Source organism: Mytilus edulis, chromosome 14 (assembly GCF_963676685.1).
Source record: "Mytilus edulis chromosome 14, xbMytEdul2.2, whole genome shotgun sequence".
Taxonomy (NCBI): domain Eukaryota; kingdom Metazoa; phylum Mollusca; class Bivalvia; order Mytilida; family Mytilidae; genus Mytilus; species Mytilus edulis.
The window spans coordinates 47,783,638-47,803,054 of record NC_092357.1 but is presented as its reverse complement, the minus strand read 5'-3'; the positions used below and the strand labels follow the sequence as shown (position 1 = coordinate 47,803,054).

General features: G+C 32.2%; 1 protein-coding gene across 3 annotated transcripts; it reads left to right on the top strand.

The window, feature by feature from the left end:
- On the top strand, positions 1–14,584 carry LOC139502748 (acyl-CoA 6-desaturase-like). 3 transcript variants are annotated; one of them, XM_071292317.1, is made up of 13 exons: positions 1–132; positions 2,431–2,623; positions 3,509–3,649; positions 4,455–4,601; positions 5,909–6,010; positions 6,404–6,463; positions 7,353–7,418; positions 8,362–8,422; positions 9,742–9,818; positions 10,942–11,039; positions 12,357–12,533; positions 13,544–13,669; positions 14,415–14,584. In XM_071292317.1, the coding sequence occupies exons 2-13, from the start codon at positions 2,438–2,440 to the stop codon at positions 14,473–14,475; spliced, it is 1,302 nt and encodes a 433-aa protein (XP_071148418.1). In that variant the 5' UTR covers positions 1–132; positions 2,431–2,437; the 3' UTR covers positions 14,476–14,584. The 3 variants fall into 3 exon arrangements, with proteins under 3 accessions (XP_071148418.1, XP_071148415.1, XP_071148417.1); XM_071292314.1 differs by having other exon boundaries at positions 13–132; positions 2,408–2,623; XM_071292316.1 differs by lacking the exon at positions 1–132 and adding an exon at positions 831–921 and having other exon boundaries at positions 2,408–2,623.
- The last annotated feature ends 4,833 nt before the right edge of the window (positions 14,585–19,417 follow it).

The following is a 19,417-nucleotide window of genomic DNA, read 5'->3' as shown; positions in this document are numbered from 1 at the left end:
ATACATTCACGATAGAAATAGTTTGCGGTCCATTGGAGCATTATGCGAGAGAAGGTTATACAATATTCATCAACTGGTTGTCCATACTTGGTGTACTGTTGAACAGTGATGTTTATTGACTGAATTAACCAGGTAAATTTCTTCAACATTATGTAAATCAATTATCATGGTTTTACTGTTTTCAAATTGTGTTGTCTTCCACTGTATACTGCCCTTTTAATGAGGGGGTGGGGTCGGAGGGGTCATGATTCCGAAATCCCGAGGTCCGGAATTTAAAAGAAATTTCAATCCCAACATCCCAAGCTTAAAAACACCCGATCCCAGAGCCCGATAAATATCCAACCCACTCTTTGATAAAATAACTATAGTAACTTTGCATTATGTGGGTTCGAATCGGGTTTACAGAATAAACTGAGACTTATTTGTCGATTCTTACAATTCTACGTTATTATGTCTCTTGTGGAGAGTTGTCCCGTTGACAATCATACCACATCTTTTTATTTTTATACAGATCTAAATAAAAATAAAAAAATTATTAAAATATATAGAGAAAAATGTGTGTATAAGGGAAAGGGGGGGGGGAGCGGAGGGTGACACAAAATAAAAAAAAATGATGGGGTGCTAAAATATATATATATATATAAAGGACAATAATAGATCAACATATTAAGGGTATAGAGAAAAATAGGCGTAATTATTAGAGAATACAGAAATGAAGGACCCCGTCTACACCCTCAGTAAGGTGGACGTATAAGGAGACTCAGCGCATTGTATATATGTGTGTATTACCTTTAAAATCATTTTGTTATATTTATGAATATTTATGAATATAAAACTGCTGGTGCATTAGCCGTATCGAATAAAGTGAAATATTTGATCATTGATGCAGTTACTTTAATCGATTTTAACTTATTGGGAAAGGTGAGTTAGTATTTTAGTCAATCATAGTGTTGTGATGAATTGTGAAAAAATATTTTACAGCTAATTACTTAATGCATGTAGATGAAGACTTTAGGTTAGCATTCTTGCTATGTTTGTATATTGTACAATTATATTGCCTTATTGGGAAAATGTCCAATTGAATTTAAATATGATATACAGGTTTAACTATGTCATATATATTGTTTGGAAATGTCAATCTTAATTACAAAGCTTGAATAAACAATTATACAAACAAAGCAAGCAAGCCAACCAAAGTTTTACTCTACAAGCAGTAGGAAATTAGCTATAATGTTGATAACATCCACAGTTTTTTTTATATATATGTAATGGTAATACAACTATAATATAACACTTCAGTACTTTAGTAATAAAAGGAAAAGTCTGTGTTGAAACCCATTAGTAGCCTTCGGTTGTTTTCTGCTCTTTGGTCATTGTTGGTAGTGTTGTTGTATCTTTGAAGTTTACTTACCCCTATTTCCATTTCCATTTCCATTCTCATTTTCAATGTTTAATAAGAAGGAAATGTTTTGCATCTTTGACTCTTTATGTTTTAAGTTGAACTAATATTATCCACGATTTCCAATGATGTTGAATGTGGCTTTAAAACTATGACAAATCAATGAATCAACATTTGAGTTTAAAAGTTATGTATAAATAGCTCTTTCAATCTGTTCTGCTTTCCATTTTACTTTTGTTACTATTTTCCGATACTTGCTCAAAGTGAATGTAGCACCAAACACCACCACCAAATTAACCAAAATGTAAGTATCACAAACCAGCTGGTAGCATAATGTTAAAGAGATAAAGCAGAAATCCTTAAAGAAATATGAAATTGTTATACTGATCCTTTTGAAGAATTTAATACCACTGCTGGTGCTTTTATGGACATGTGTAGGTTTATTGTTCATTATTAGAGTATTAATCAGGCTGTTGAGTGTAACAATTTAAACATTATAACACATACCGAGCACCTTTATAGCTTATCGTTGGAAGTCGGACTGTGAACTGTAATTGGTTACATAATTGTCCTTTGATCTTTATTGAAAGTTGTCTGACAATTATTCCATATCTCTTTATTTGAATTCTAGCGATTGCACTCCACATGCACATCCTGAAGCGTGTTAGAAATTGAAATCACATTAGCTTTTTCTAAGGCCTTTATTCAAATCAAAGTCTTCATTTATCAAGCGTTTTTCAGTTGAAAATGCATTTACTAGAAGAATATAGATACGTCCAATTTGTTGTTCTTGAGATTCAAGTATAAAAAAAAATCTTGTTTTGGCATGAACAGTTTTCTATATTCTTTTATAGGCAGTGTATTAGATGAAATTAGACCTTATAAGATATGAAACATAAATAACGTTTTTCAGAATATTTCATTGATACTATTTTTCCCCTTTATCTCAATTATGTTCTGCCATTAACCAGTATCCTAAAAGTATTGTCCATCCAATTTATTTTACAGGGATAGCAAATCTAACTTTTCAGCCTAAACATGGGAAAAGGTGGTAAATTGGATGAAGAAAAGACAACTTATACATGGGACGAAATCTCCAGACATGACAAGAAAGACGATCGATGGCTTGTAATTCAGGGGGATGTCTATAACATCACTGATTGGTCCAAACGACACCCCGGTGGCAGTCGTGTTATAGGCCATTATGCTGGACAAGATGCAACGGTATCCTTTTTCTATACTGATCCTCTACTATAAACAGAAAATTTCAGATGTTTTTGTTAAGATCAACAAACTACACTATTCCTGAATTAATCGAAAAAAGGAAACAAAAATGCTTATATAATTTTGTAGCTCGCTACATGCGGTATGGTGTTATGTTTATTATTGAAAACCATACGTTGAGCTATGGTTTCTGACTTTTGGGACATTTTTCTGGTGAAAAAATTTAGAAGACGTTGACATTTTATTCAGTATTTTTTGCAGTTTAGTCTTTACTGTTCTTAATTTCCCCTGCCTTGTAAATCCTGCTACTAAACATTTTTGTATCTGATAATTTTTCTTCAGGTCTGCAATTATTTTGATAAAATTTCCGTTTTCAACCAACTCATTTTAATCACTTTTTTTTTTAACTCGTGATATGAGCAAATTAAATTCTTTTGCTAGTCTTTTCCGATGAACGTTTCTCCAAATGTTTTAAGTGGTACTGTGACATTCAAGGCAGATAACTGGCCCTTTTGATTTACGCCGTTGTTTCATTTCATTTTATAAAGTAAGATTTCAAAACAGATAGATTGATAAATGAAGTGCATATTTTGTATTTATGAATATGATCTATACTATGTACATGATTCACAGGTTGAGAAGCACTTTATATGCGCTACTAGCCCACAAGGTTACAGTTCTTGGATAACACGCCACCTACCCTACATGGACACAATGTCATATGTTTCCGACTCAACTCAGACCAACCATTGCTCTTACTCTTAAATTACTTCACGATTTAATTATATTGGATTTCTCTCAGATTTTTCAGTATATAATACGCATACAATTTTATGTAAACACGTATATTCTAAAGTCGTTTATCTTTTATATTTTGCATTTTAGGACGCATTCCGAGCATTTCATAATGATATAGACCATGTCAAGAAATATCTAAAGCCATTAAAACTGGGTGGCGTTGAACAAAACCAAGAAAAAAGCATAGAAGAAGATTTTAGGAATTTACGTTCAACAGCTGAACAAATGGTAAAGTATAACATTGGAAAATAAATAGCCAGTCAACACTGAGGTTGCGATTTCGAACCCCGCTCGTGCGGATGCACTCGACTCCAATCTTAATTGACTAGGATTGTCAGTTTTCCTATCGAAGGTCAGTGGTTTTCTCCGGACACTCCGGCTTCCTCTACCACTAAAAACTGACCGCCACAAAATAGCCTAAATGCGGTGCTTAAAAGTGGCGTTAAAACACCAAAAATCAAAGCATTGGAAAATAAAATGCCTACCCACATTCCCGATTTTCTAAAGGAGAAACCCTTAACTTATACTTTTTGTTTTCCCTTGGACTCAACAAACTACGAAAGATCTGTTATTAAAGTTCTGAATCAAAAAGTATGTTTGTGTATAGGGAAGGAAGGGGACAAAGTCTAATTTGACATTGCATTATAAATCCGAATAAATATTTTTTTTTATCAGGGCAATGGTGTTAATATGTCTTTTTGTGTAAGTGTAGTACATGAGTCATGAGTTCACTTAGAGTGGACATAGCATATTGGAATATTTTGGAAATAATTCATGAACTGGAGGCTACCGCTTTTTTTTTATGTTGCTTATTATTTACTCACATGTAATTGGAAAGATCTCATGCATATTTATGAGAGAGAAAAAATAGAACATATTAAATTGTAGGCCGAATAATTATGAAGTAGGAATAAATAAAATTAGCCTTTCAAGACGTCATATTATTTGGTCCAATTTAATTGCATATAATTTGTGCATTTCAGTATGTATAATAAGTCAACTTCATGCAAATGATTTCTGTTTCCATTTACAGGGATTGTTCAAGACAAGCTATGTTTATTTTGCTGTGTATTTGATACATATAATTGTTATAGAAGTGTTATCCTATCTTACTCTGTACTATTTTGGTACTGGTTGGGTTCCACTTCTGTCTTCCATATTTCTGTATGGAATAGTGCAGGTAAGTTTGTATAAGGAACGACTGTAATATTTTTTCTGTCTTTAAAAAAATAACACCAAACATGCACGTGGTGCACACTGAAAAAAAAAAACCACGTAGCGACTTATTTAAAATTGTGCACCCCATTTTTGAGGTTATGTCGTATAGACAGAAAAAAATATTACTATCATTCCTTATAATTCAATTCTAAATTCCATTTTTAAGCAGTAAATCATGAAAAAACCGTTTATGACACCAAAATAACATGACAAAAGTATGCTGTCTATAAGCTGACAAACAAACGAACTTTCAGCAACCATGTAGAAGATGTTTAACACCCAACATTAAACCATAAGAGCATAGCAGGTATTTTTTTAAGTGCGAAATATACACATGTCTGACTTAAAAGTGTGTTCTCATAAACAAATCAGCAAATGAATTTGCAGCCATCGAACGGTAACACGAAAAACAATGTCAAGTTAACTTCACTTATTATTCACGAATTAGACTTATTACCGGGTTGTTACTAATATGAACAACACGACGGGTGAAGCAGGATCAGCAAACACATCCGGACCACCTGCGATCATTCCAAGGTTTTAGTGAGGCTCGTTTTGTTCAATCTTTGATTTTTTATATGTTGTGTTCTTTGTTTGTTTGTTTGTTTGTTTGTTTGTCATTTTCTTTTTTAGTCATGACAGTGAGTCAGTTTTTTTTCAACTTATGGATTTGAATGTCTCTTTTGTATCCTTAGCCTCTCTTTCACAATGCATCGGATAAAAAAAACCAAAAAACAAAGACAAACAGACAAACCGACAAACAATAGTACACAAAAACAAAACAAGAAAATTAAGACTGAGGAACTTGAATCCCACCTTAAACTTGGGGTGATGTCAGATGCTTCGGAAGGGTAAGTAGATCCTGCATCACATGTAGCACCCGTCGTGCGTCTCATGTTAGAACAAACCCTGAATTAGATCTTATTTGTTAGGTCACATTCGAGAGTCAATTTCCGTATTTATTGATGATCTTGATGCTCAATCTAGGTTTTTCTGTTTACATTTTTTTTGTCTTTTCGATTTTTATCTGTATCGTAAAACATTCTTAAAGTAATAATTTGTATTGACCTTTGGTGTCTTTTCTTACATTTTTTAAAAAGCTCTCAAAATTATTATCGTCCAAAGTAAAAGTAGTAACCGCAGTTTTGTCGGAAATAGCATGTCTTTTTGAGAACTCCGCCTCATTCAGTGAGTGATTGCTTGTTCTGAGAATATTCGATGCAACTATACTCAATGAAAACATTAATGCTGTTATATTATTTTTTTTAGGCTCAAAGCGGATTCCTAGCACATGACTTTGGTCATTTATCTGTATTTCACAACACAACTATAGACCATTTCTTTGAGTATTTTTTACTCGCCTATATGAAGGTATGATTTATACATTTTACATACAAACACACACACACTACGATCTCAAACCTAAACGAATGATAACTTGATCTTTAGTGAAGGCATGATTAATTATAATAACAATTGATAGGCTATGCAATAGTGCTAACAGTTTCAACTAAGATTGATTTGGGTAATATTCATAGCACCCATTTATATCGATGTGAAAAGTAAAATCACAAAAATACTGAACTCCGAGGAAAATCCAAAACGGAAAGTTCCTAATCAAATGGTAAAACCAAAAGCTAAATATCACATTTAACTTAATATTCATAGAAATCATCAGTTGGATTAGATAACATACTAGTAGCTTTAATATTCTGAAAATTCTTCTTCTTATTTATTAAATGATAGAACTACTTTTTCATACAGGGAGTTTCACCACTATGGTGGAATCACATGCACTTTCAACACCATGCTAAACCGAATGTGGTAAGTATACAGGGATTGTTCAAGACAAGCTATGTGTATTTTGCTGTGTATTTGATACATATAATTGTTATAGAAGTGTTATCCTATCTTACACTGTACTATTTTGGTACTGGTTGGATTCCACTTCTGTCTTCTATACTTCTGTACGGAATTGTGCAGGTAAGTTTGAATAAGGAATGACTGTAATATTTTTTCTGTCTTTAAAAAAATTGATAAAACCGGCTCATTATTTTACCTACATCCTGGTAATCATGATGAGTTTATTTAGAGCCACTGGTCAGATGCCACTGCTGGTGGAGTTTTAATTCCCCGAGGATATCACCAGCCCAGTAGTCAGCACTTCTGTGTTGACCTGAGTTATCATTGATATGTCATAATTATAAATCAACTGAATTTTTGAATTTTTGAAATACTAAGACTTTTCTACATCAGGAATAGATAACTGTAGCTTTATCTGGCAAACAAATAGGAAATTTTGGTCCACAATGCTTTTGATGCTCGTACTTTTTGGCCTTTTTAACATTTTTTGAATCGAGCGTCACTGATGAGTTTTTTGTAGACGAAATATAGACTCTAATTTAAAATTTCAATCCTGATATCTATGATGAGTTTATCTAAAAGTGCTGAAAGATAAACTTGAAATTTTCGAAATACTTAGGATTTTCTACTCCAGGAGTATATCAAATAGCTGTATTTGGAAAGCCTTTCATAATTTTGGTTTCTCAATGGTCTTCAACTTCGAACTTTATTTGGACTTTTAACTTTTTTTAATCCTATTAATTTATGAGTCTTTTGTAGACGAAAGACGTGCCATGGGTACAACATTTCAATCCTGGTATCTGTGATAAGTTTATGTTTGTGAAATTGAAATGTTTTCGTTGATTTGCAGATGGGAAAAGACCCGGATGTAAGACTAGACACGTTTATGGTTGTAGGAGATGTCATGCCAGTTGAAGTAAGTGTGTTTATCATATTTCCTACACTCAATTACCAAAGTAAAGGATAACCATTTGTTATGTGCAAAAGCAAAACACTTAATAATATAATTTGTTAGCGTGATGTCATGGAACTTGTTAATTGGCAGAGTTAAGATGCCTTTTCGTCATTTATGTTGTTGGCTTGTTGTGTCATTGACGGGCACTTCACATCTATCATTGGTATTTATGACCGTTGACACTTCCTTTGAACTGTTTTTCCGGGATTTTGTAGAATTTGGTCAAGTCTACCATAAATTTTCAATAACGCCACCTCTCACGAAAATACGTATAAGGGTACTAGTATCTAAATTTGCCATGATTACATTCAAAGTGGAGTAAAGTAGCGTCTTTAGCATACACCTGCGATAAAATTAACAACAACAAAAAACTAGTAGAAACGAAGGCATACTTGCAAAAGATACCAATATTTTATAAATCTTCGATATATCTCATATTTGTAGCTGAGTATTACAAGTACCTACGAATTCCATATTTTAAAATATTCCGTTTACCCTTCCGGAGCACACGAAATCGGTTTTGGTTGGGTTCGTGCTACTCCGTTATTTTTGTATGCAGTGTTTTGTAAGATATAGTTTGTCTCGTCATATTCATTTGGTTTTGTGTCGTATTATTGGTTCCTCTTCAACTTTTGTTTGTCTTTTTGGTACCTCCCGTTGTAGCTCAACGAAAAAATATACGACCACATGTAAAATCATAAATCCTTGAAAAGAGAACAATCCAATATAAATCAACAAAACTTCAACGCTTGATTTTCCTGGTGATGTATGCTGTATAGTGACCGCTAGACGATCAACTTCGTTTCAGTTGTGTTTTGGTATTTTGGTGATTGGCAGCAAATCAAGAAATCACTATCTATACTAAATATTTTGTCATACTTTGATAATCTATGTTTAATTTTAGGTTGCTAAATCTAAAGAAAAATCCATCCCATTTGATTTACAACACAAGTATTTCCCAGTTCGTAAGTATAAGCAAAATATAATTTAATTTGGATAGAACACGTATTCTAATTGGCTGTTTTTGTCTATCAACTCATAGACATATTTTTGTTATGTGACCAACGTTTTACAACAATAACAAATAAAACAATCGAAGAACCATTAGTTGATGTGTAAATAACATATTTATGTCGCCTGTGGTGGAAAAGGATGGCGCTCGCGTTGACAATTAAACCTTGATTGATCTTCTTAGTGAGACTTGTTGACGGCATTTTGTACGTTTCGCACTCACTTAATATACCATCATTTCCTACTTGTAATCCTTTTCCCAATCGTTTTTATCCCAATCGACCTTTTTTGCAGGACTCGTTCTTATCCTGACAATGCATGAAACTGTTGCCATTCAATATTGAAGTTGCAACAACCAATTAATAAATCAATCAATAAATAAATTGATCATCCAACCAATTTACCAATCATTCAATAAATCAAAGCAATTAACAGGATCAACATCGAAGTTTGTGTTTGAACGACTATAAAAAATGTGAAGTAAATTAACGAGTTAGGGTTTTCTGAAAAATCGCAACCGATTGTTCGGGACAAACATATTTTTATTTGCATATGATTCACCTTATTCTTTTGTAACTCTCCCTCGATTTTGATTCGTTTTCCCTTTAACAATGTTGATTCATTGAAAAGAGTCAATTTGAAGAATCAATTCATTGACAAAAAATTTGTACACACATTTGAAAATTCTTAAGAACATCGATCGGTTTGATTGGTGTTGCTCATCTCAAAAGCATTAAACATGCACGTGATATACCCGGGACGATAATAACATTGTAAAATATCGAACTCTATTTTATATTGAAAAAAGCGTATCAAGTTAAACAATCATATCTTATCAACACCTATTGATAGAAAAAATGTAAAAGAAACAAGAAATCAAAACTTTCTGCAGTTAAAGAAAATATCAATGGATATAAATAAAGGCAACAGTAGTATACCGCTGTTCAAAAGTAATTAATCGATTAAGGGAAAACAAATCAGAATCACTAACCAAAACCAAAACCGAGGGAAAAACATCAACAATGGCGGGAAACAACGAAACAATAGAACATTGAAGTGAACAAAAACAAACGACAATGCAAAATACATATAAACATTGAAACATATGAGAAATTAGGAGACTGGTAAGATCAAAAGAGAAAACCATCTCAGAGACTAGAGAAGTTGGATGTAAGCTCACTGTTTATATTAGTATATTTTGTAATATTACCATTTACAGTTGGTCCGCCATTACTGTTTATATAAGTATATTTTGTAATATTACCATTTACAGTTGGTCCGCCGTTACTGTTTCCTGTATACTTCCATTTCACGATTTATAGGCATGTCTTTACCAGGAAACTTTGGTTGGTAAGTATGACTGAGATATAGATCAAATGATCCAAACATACAGACAACATCGTAGATAATGGCAACAAAGTTTTTAATGCTTACTAATACGAAATTTGAAAACATCATGTAAATACATTACGACTCCGGCATATCTGGCGCTAGTTAGACCAAAAACTTGGAATTCATGTATAGTAATGTATGGGACCCTCACATAGTTGAATAAACTTCTTAAATCGAGATGGTCCATGCAACGGCGAGCTGCCAGATATTTCTATAACACGGACTATCACACGAGTAGTACTACAGGCACGATCAATTCATTTAACTGGCAAATATTACAAAAAAAAAAGACTACACACAAGATTAGTAATGTTCAACAAAATAGTTATTACAATCGTAACAATCCCATCTGCTATTCCCATACCATCCGACAGTAAAACCCGCAAAAATCATAATTTCACTTTCAGCCAAATTTCAGCCAAATATTGAATGTAGTTGTTTATACCCTTGGTATATTATTTTCTCATTGGCATTGATCATAACAATAACATCAGAAGTCCTACAGAGTTGGTCATATTTATTTTTAAATTTAAACTAATTTCATCATATTATTCTTGGAGATGATACGATTTCTGATAAAACTACAAGTAATCGGACTGGACTATTATTCTAAAATATTAAAAAAGCGTATTTCTTTTATTTATTATTGTTTGAAGGCACCTTGTTTAAATTTTAGATATAGCACTGCCTGACAAAGACATAAATATGGCTCATTATTGAGTAAAACATATGCAAAAATAATTATGTAAAAAAAACATTATTTCCAATATAACAGACAACATCATGAACAAACGAATATGACGAAAAAAACAACAAAAACATTTCACAGAAAACTAAAGATTAAGCAACACTTATCCCAACAAAAGGGATGTGAAATCAGGTGTTGTGGAAAGCATAGCATGTCCTGCTCTACATGTGACACCCTTCGTGTTCACAATGCATATCCGATATTAGTCTCATTCCTTAATGACACAATCGATGAAAAGAGGAAGATCTCAGAAACTATACGCAAGGACAGAAACCTTTTTTTAGGATAAAAGAAATAACCACACACGACTATTTTTTTTTTTATCTTTTGAAGGATCTTGCTGTTATGCTTTTCTTCAACTTGAAATTTTTGTTAATTTTTGTACCTCTGCTAGGATGGGGTTGGACACTTTTCTATTACGAAGCATTTAGGTAAGACATTATTTTCAACATTAACTAATGTTAAAAACATTGTGTTTTTATCATTCAGATCACATATGGTAGATAATTCACCAACAGAATCTCGAGCATAACAAGGAAATTATTGAACCAATGCATACATAAATAATTAACCAAGTATTTTATGTACTTTTTTTACATCAATTACGACGGAGATTCTGGATCATTTTCTTCTTTCTTCAATTTTAGGCCATTTTCTCTATTCTTTATATTTTAGCACCTCATTTATCTCTATTCTTTTTGTTGTTCTTTTTTCTCTATTCTATATATTTTGTGCCATTTCTCTCTATTCTATAAACCCCCATCCACACCCTCAAAATGTAATCGACAATTTCATATTGTGAGTGTTGATAAAAAAACTTAGGCTGCTTATTTACTTTCGAGTTTTGTTACTGTTGTTTACCGATCTTAACCTTGATAAAAAATCAACCAATTCAATTGTCCACTCGTTCCCATGGGAATTCAAAACGTTTTAAAACGACTTGGTGTATTGATTTTTGCAGCATCGGTTAATACTATCTTCCTTTCAAATTATTTACCATTTCTTTCATTAGGGGGTGGTTTCCCTTCGCGGTAGCTCTGTGCGATTGCCAAATATCTAACGAGGTGTTTCACGGTTAAGGTCAATGTATACGGAAAGCAATACGGTAAAGTGTAGCGTGATGAATTTGATTAAATAATGAGTTTCGTTCAAACGAAAGTCTATGTACACATGTTTTAAAGTAAAACATACATGTGGCATTTGAAGTATATAAAACATGTTTATGTTTGTTTAAAGGATTATATGAATAATCTTGTTTGTTTATAAAAAAAAAGTGAAATAACAAAAATACAGAACTCCAAGGAAAATTCAAAACGGAAAGTCCATTACCAATTGGCAAAATCAAATGCTCAACACATTTTCCTGACTTTGTACAATCATTTCCTTATGTAGAAAAAGGTTGGATAACACCAGGTTTTATAGCTAGCTAAACCTCGCACTTTTATGACAGTCGAATAAAATTCCATTATAGTGACAACTAGGTGTAAACAAAACAAACAGACATAATAGGTAAAACTATCAATGATATCGGTACGACAGGCAACATTGTTTCATAATCTTAATCGCTATAAAAACAAACAAATATGTCAGCAAATAAAAGCAAAAAGATAATGGACAAAGCACATTAGCAAAAACAAAACACAAGAATATAAAAAAAACATAGCACAATGACACTCGATGCTCTTTTTTATTTATTAGACATACCAGATAAGGTGAATTTTATTTTTTTGTTTTTTTTTCAAATGCAGGGTAGTGGATTCCATGTGGTTTACTTGGGTAACTCAGTCGAATCATATACCAATGAATATTGAACATGACGATAAGAAACCATGGCTGAAGCTACATTTGTTTGCCACTTGTGACGTTGAAAAATCTTTCTTCAATGACTGGTTTACTGGTCACCTAAACTTCCAGATAGAGCATCAGTAAGTATCTCAGTCGAATCATATACCAATGCATATTAAACATTATGATATCAAACAATGGCTGAAGCTACATTTGTTTGTCACTTGTGATGTTGAAAAAACATTCTTCAATGACTGGTTACTGGTCACCTAAACTTTCAAATAGAGTACCAGCAAGTTACAACAGAAAAGGTATGTTTATACATTGATAAGACAGAAAGAAAGATAATACAAAGTTTATAATACATACTTAATGATGATGACAGGTCATTGGATCTCTCTTTTTAGTTTTCTATAACTAAAAAGTTACAAATATTGCTTGGTTTAAAAAGTAGAATAACAAAGATTTAACCTGATTTTATAGCCAGCTAAATCTCTCCATTGTATAACACTCGCATACAATTCAATTAAATGGACAACAATGTGTGAACTTTAACAAACAGACACAAAAGATAAAAAAAAGTCAAAAATAGGGGTACAGCAGTCAACATGCCAATAAGGAAAACACATTGGAATAAAGACAAAGCACATAAGCAACAAATGAAATACAGGAATACAAGAAATGCCCTCAACACAACAACACATTACGAAGAGTAAAGATGTCTGCGTAGCATTGAAGAATTTGTACCATTCTTTGAAGTCATTTCTAGGCTTTTTGTACTCTTGTAAAAGTAAAGACCACAGCTATTGTAAAGCATACCAAACATATCTAACTAAAAATGCCTACGGTAAAATGTAAATGTACCATAAATGATATAATTTTAAAAACTAATCTGTAAGGACAAGGTTAAATATCATTCCTACAATTTTCTAAAAACTATACTCTAAATGAATAAAGATTTTTTGTTAAATTGGTATTTCTATGACGACAATTTGTCTTACAGTTTTTTAAATTTTACTGTACAGTTCTCTGACAAAATTTTGTTTTCGGTTTGTTTAAAAATTTACTATCAATTCTCTGACAACAATTTGTTTTTTCGGTTTATTAAAAATTTTACTGTACAGTTCTCTGACAACAATTTGTCTTTCAGTTTGTTTCCTACTATGCCAAGACACAACCTCTACAAGATTCAGCCTCTTGTTAAATCATTATGTAACAAGCATGGTATACCATTCGAGGTTAAATCTCTTCAAAGGTCATTTGCTGATATCCTGAAGTAAGTGATAGATATATGCACCACATAAGTTCGGGTGTATCAACAATATCATTTTATTTAGTGTCACTAACTGTTCCAATGATGAAAGTTTAACGATTTGATTCAATAAATAATATCAGTATAGACATTCAACATTTGTCCTAGTAACTTACGTGATACAGACTTCCTCGCTCGTATATAACGTCTTGACAAATAAGAAAGCCCAAACAAGTCCAAAAAAGTGACTTTGCATTTCCGAAACGCAATCGGTCACTTAAATGTTTATGATTTGTATTGCTTTTATATACATTGAAAGTACTTTGATATGACCATCTCAATGTACATCAAACTTCAAAGCAATTAGATATGAGGTTTTGATTTAATTTTTGTAACACACAAACACGCCTGTTAAATAACTCGACATTAAAAACTAAGGAAAGGAGACGATTTTTATAATTACTCTGAGGAAGTTGGCGTATCGCTATATCCAATAATGAATAACCAAATACCTTTAAAATAGACAAAAGTGTCTATAAAAATTTCATCGAAGGTCAACTTTGAATGTTACAGACTTGATTAATAATAGGCTTGCCAGTTTGTGGATGTGTTCTGAAACATTCAGAAGTAATATTGCAATTAGTTTTATGTAATAATATGACTTCCTATTAAACAGAACTCACTGTTGCTGTTAAACATGGTCTGTATTTAACATTTAAATAATAATTATTGTTTTTCTGCATTGACTTACCGTACTTTATATTTGCAGGAGCCTGAAACATTCAGGGGAGATATGGAGCGCTGCATACAACGCCCACCATTTATCATAGTGAGAAACAATAGACACGCCAATTAGACCTAGTGTTTGTAGACATTTGATATCTGATAAAATCAGAACCATTGTGCACTCCTGGCTTACAATCTACGGTTTTAAACAAATGAAATAAAAGTATAAAAAAAAATTAAATAGATTTAAAGATAAATATCTTATCACACTCAACATGCTCAATGCAGTGGTAGAATCTATACATCTCTGTCTATATTTATTTATTAAAAATCTGCAATTCGACTGATTTTATGAATTACATAATTTATAAATCATGTTACTCGTCTACAACTTGGTTTTTTTATAAACAAACAAATGCTCCTAACTTATCTAGTATTATAATGTACAGAACAAATACATGTGCAAACAGGTCTTATAAAATTCAATTATCTTCAGCGTGGCGTTTGTAGTTAATTCTTTAATGAATATTTAGTAATGTATATGTACCAGTGATGATAGTGAAACAGAAATTAAACAATTTCTAAAGATAGCAATCGCTATTTTTTCACGAAGAATAACCAGTGATGACGTTACAATCAGCCAGTAAAATATTAAGGACGCAACCAACAGTTGGTTGACCGTTAAGGAATATCTGTTCCAAGGATGACGATGAATATGTTCCAGTAGTCGTAACCAAAGCTCCGTCCTCTTTTCCTCTAATGTTACCAACCGACTTATATATATATAATCTGGTGTATACTTACAGGATCAACCCGACGGATATCAAATGTTGGACAGGTTCTGCGTTTGTACCCTAGCTTCTGTATCACCTGAGATCAACCCCGGTGTAAGTGGAGTTGTTGTTGCCCAGCTGTTAATTTTCTATGTTGTGTTTTGTATACTGCTGTTTGTCTTTTTTTCGTTTGTCAGTTTCTTTTCGATTGATGAGTTTGATATCTTTCACATTTTTTTTTGCATTTAAAAGTTTTAAGCGACTGAACAATATACTTCACAGAAGTATAAATGAATTACATTTGTTTAGTTTACCGGTCTGAGTGGATTCTATTCATAATATGCATTGCCTATTCTATTTTCTGTTAGGGGATGCAAACAAAGTTCTTTACCATTCTGAAACTAAACAACATAGTAATGTTTTGTTCCTGTTGGCTTTACGGTTTCGTGTCCTTAGTTTTTCTTATAAAATAGTCAATAATGGAATAACGTCATCAAATAGTGGCATCTGCTCAATATTTTTGGAGCCTTGCTATCAACTGTTGTATGTTTTCAATTCGTCTGTTTCTGCCTCACACCACACAAATAAAATCGGTTTTATTTACGAAGCATATTGATCTTTCTGAATTATTTTGTAGCGATACAATTGCTATACAATAATGGAGTTCATGTCTTTTTTACTATGTAGTGTTGGTATACTGTTGTTTGTATGTTTGTTGTTTTCTTTTTTGCCATGATTATTTAGGTTTTTTTGTCGATTTGTGAGCTTTGATTGTCCATCTGGTGTCTTTTGTATTGTTTTCTGACTGTAACTTGTTACCATTGCAAGACAAAAGTATCCTTGAGGTCTAAATATTTCAGAATCAAAGCCTTCATCAAACGACTAGTTTGTAGAATAAAGGTGTAAAACTATTTAACATATTGTCCAGATTTATAGTATTTTTAACAATTCCGTTTATAGTAATGTTATGTTAAACAGAAGCGAAATATACCACACTCATAAGTTGAAAACACACTGCCAATGTGATAGCATTAAAACAAAACCGACCGAAAAATCCCAGATGCAGGTGAGCTTGATATATTGCTACAATGGTTGGGGAAATTGATATTTTCAAAGTTAGAATAGTCTCGTTTTTCAACGGTTTTCGTACTGAGAGGACCGCTTATGTCAAATTCGAGGTATACGTCTAAAATGGAGACAGAGGAAGCCGTGTCTACTGGTTCTTTAATTGCTAGTTCTTGAGAATATATTAATTTAATCTAATCAGAAAAAGTTTAGATTGTTAATGAAATGAACTTAATCAATATATTGAAATGTAAAATTAAATTATCTGTCTTCTTTGATATTCTAGGTTTTAATAATTGTCTGAAGAAACTCTGACTGATAAGAAAATAAAAAGATGTCAGCAAGACAATGCGCACAGTTTGTTACCTTAGGAATGCCAATGATTTGTCGAAAAATTCTACCTCAAAATTCAGGAAATATGTTGTCTATACAATCACTTTTCATGATAAAATCAAATGTTCTTATGTTACCGCAACAGATGCACATTTCTACAATTAATGTTTATTAAAGAGCTAGAGACGAAAGATACCAGAGGGACAGTCAAACTCATAAATCGAAAATAAACAGACAACACCATGGCTAAAAATGAAAGAAGACAAACAGACAAACAACAGAACACATGACACAACACAGAAAACTAATGTATAAGCAACACGAACCCCACCAAAAACTAGGGGTGATCTCATGTGCTCCGGAAGGGTACTTCATGCTATATATTTGAAAATCCTGAACATTATACAAACGTTGAAGAGATAATAAAACCACAAAAGACTAAAGGTAAGACCAACTTGGCTATGGTATCTGTGCTGTGTTTGTATTGCAGAAGACGAAATGGGATTTAGGCTACGACAACTTTAGCGGTTTTATAGCAGTGTCAGTCTGTTTTCGACTAATTAACTCAAATAACTCTTTGTTATCTTTCGCCTACCTCTCTTCTTCATAACTTGATATTTATATATCTTTTTTTTTCTTTTCCATTATCATTGACCTATTTCTACAGTGGGACAATTCATAAAAAAACTTCATATTTCGTTAATTACTATAGGCACCAATAACCATAAAACATACCTTACTAAAGGCCGCAAAATAACAAAATGTAAGATAAAACACCAGATAATACATAGTCCAGTTAGTTGTACAAATAAGAAATAACAAAATAAAAACAAATATGTTAGACAGCGCCAAACGACAACCACTGATTTACAGGCTCTTGCCTTTTTGTAAACAGAACCTGTGTGAAACTAAAACATGTAAATCTATAAACAGGATACTAATTATCTATTGTTAATTGTAACTATGCGTCGACTCTAAATATAATTTATGTAATTTAAAATTTTAATTACAAGAACATACAATCCATAAAAATAATTCAAATGAAAATAAACTGATACAAAGATAAGTTTAACTCAGTTGTGCTAAATATATTGCTTGATTGATGGTGTTTACCGCTGCATTCAACACTTTTGGCTATCTCATGGCGGCCATGTATTTGTGGTTAACCGTGGTTAATATGAACTCAACTTAAAACATGAAATTGTATTGAAATGATAAAGAGTACAGGATTCAAAGCTTTTCCTGTTGAAACTGATATCTTCTGAATTTCATATACTGTCGTTTCAATTATTTTCATGAGTGCACATTTTTGTGCATTGAGATAGAAAACACGAAACCATTTGAAATGTATCTCTGCATGATATCATGAATAGCTCAGAATTTATATATTGGAAATCAGGAAACCGTTTTACAATGTTTTACGCAGTACACATAATAAGCAACAACTGCACCAGCAAAAGAGTTTTTTTAGAACATTGTTTGGCAAAATGTCCTTTTTATGTACAGTCGTTAGTAATGTCTAAATGTGTATGCCCATGAATGCAAATGATGCCATTTTGTTCCTTGAATGTAAAAATTTAAAAGCCTAGGGTAAACATGTGAGCTTATATTGATATATTAATACCATAATCCGACAGTTAATGTCACGTGAAAATTTTAGGGATGTAATTTAATATTTTTATTTACTCAATTTCAATAACGTATTCGAATACAACCGAGACACAACAAAGGTTACATAAAACGACTAAAAATGTATTCCGTATGTGATATCTTTAAATAGAATCACACTTGTCAGCATGAAATAGCGTTAACCATGTTAACTGTTTTGTTGATGTTTAATAACCTCGCAGTGCAAAATTATTTAAGACCTTAATTTGAATTACGCATCATAAAATCTGTGCTTGATTAATCAAACGAGAAGACATTAATTTAACACCTCTCTTTTATCATTTATAGTATTCTAGTCTTTCAGTTTTGCTTGTGAACTTTAAGAGTGTCTATTTGCCAATTTGGTTTTCTTTAATGACATATTTTTCTTATTGTGATAAATATAATAGTAACTGATGTACCGAATGTTTTACTATAAAAACTGTTATGCACGTAAAAACTGTTATGCACGTTTGTTTTTCTCACACATTGTTGTCAATATACAAGTGAGAGCTACTAAAACCATTTTCTACATAATGGTAATGTCCGTTCTACTTTATGACTATACAATTGTGTCCCATTCGTTTGATATGATTGAGCTTTTGATTTACCATTTGATCAGGAACTTTCCGTTTTGAATTTCCTTAGATGAGTCTTTTGTACACAAAACGCACGTCTATAGCGTATAAATTCATAATCCTGGTACCTTTGATAACTATTTTGAGTTCTGTATTTTTGTTATTTTACTTTTTTTAGACACCATGTGTTTTATCAGTTGATGTATATCGTTATTTTTTCATATTGCTACATACTCATGCATTGGTTTGTATATGATATGTTCTATTTAAGGAAGCTCGCGGGTACAAAAATGTCTGTTGTACCGATATATATCAGACATTCATCGCAACAGAATTCATGGACAGGTTCGAATCCCAGAGATGGCATATAGAAATTACAATAATTAAAGGTAAGTTTTTAAAACAATTCCATTAGTGAACAGAAATCAGTAAATTAGTCAATTCAAACTTAATGAAATAAGGCACACAAAGGAAACAAAAGAATATCATATGGTGAGCCCATTTCAGCGACAGATTTAGAAAGCGTTGATTCTAGAAAAAGAATCCACGGTAAATGAATAGGCTGACGTCACCACAATGGTTTAAATTAAGAGCAGTTCACTTTGACAAGCTACATGCATTTTGAATCTGTACAGTTTAAACAGTTCTGA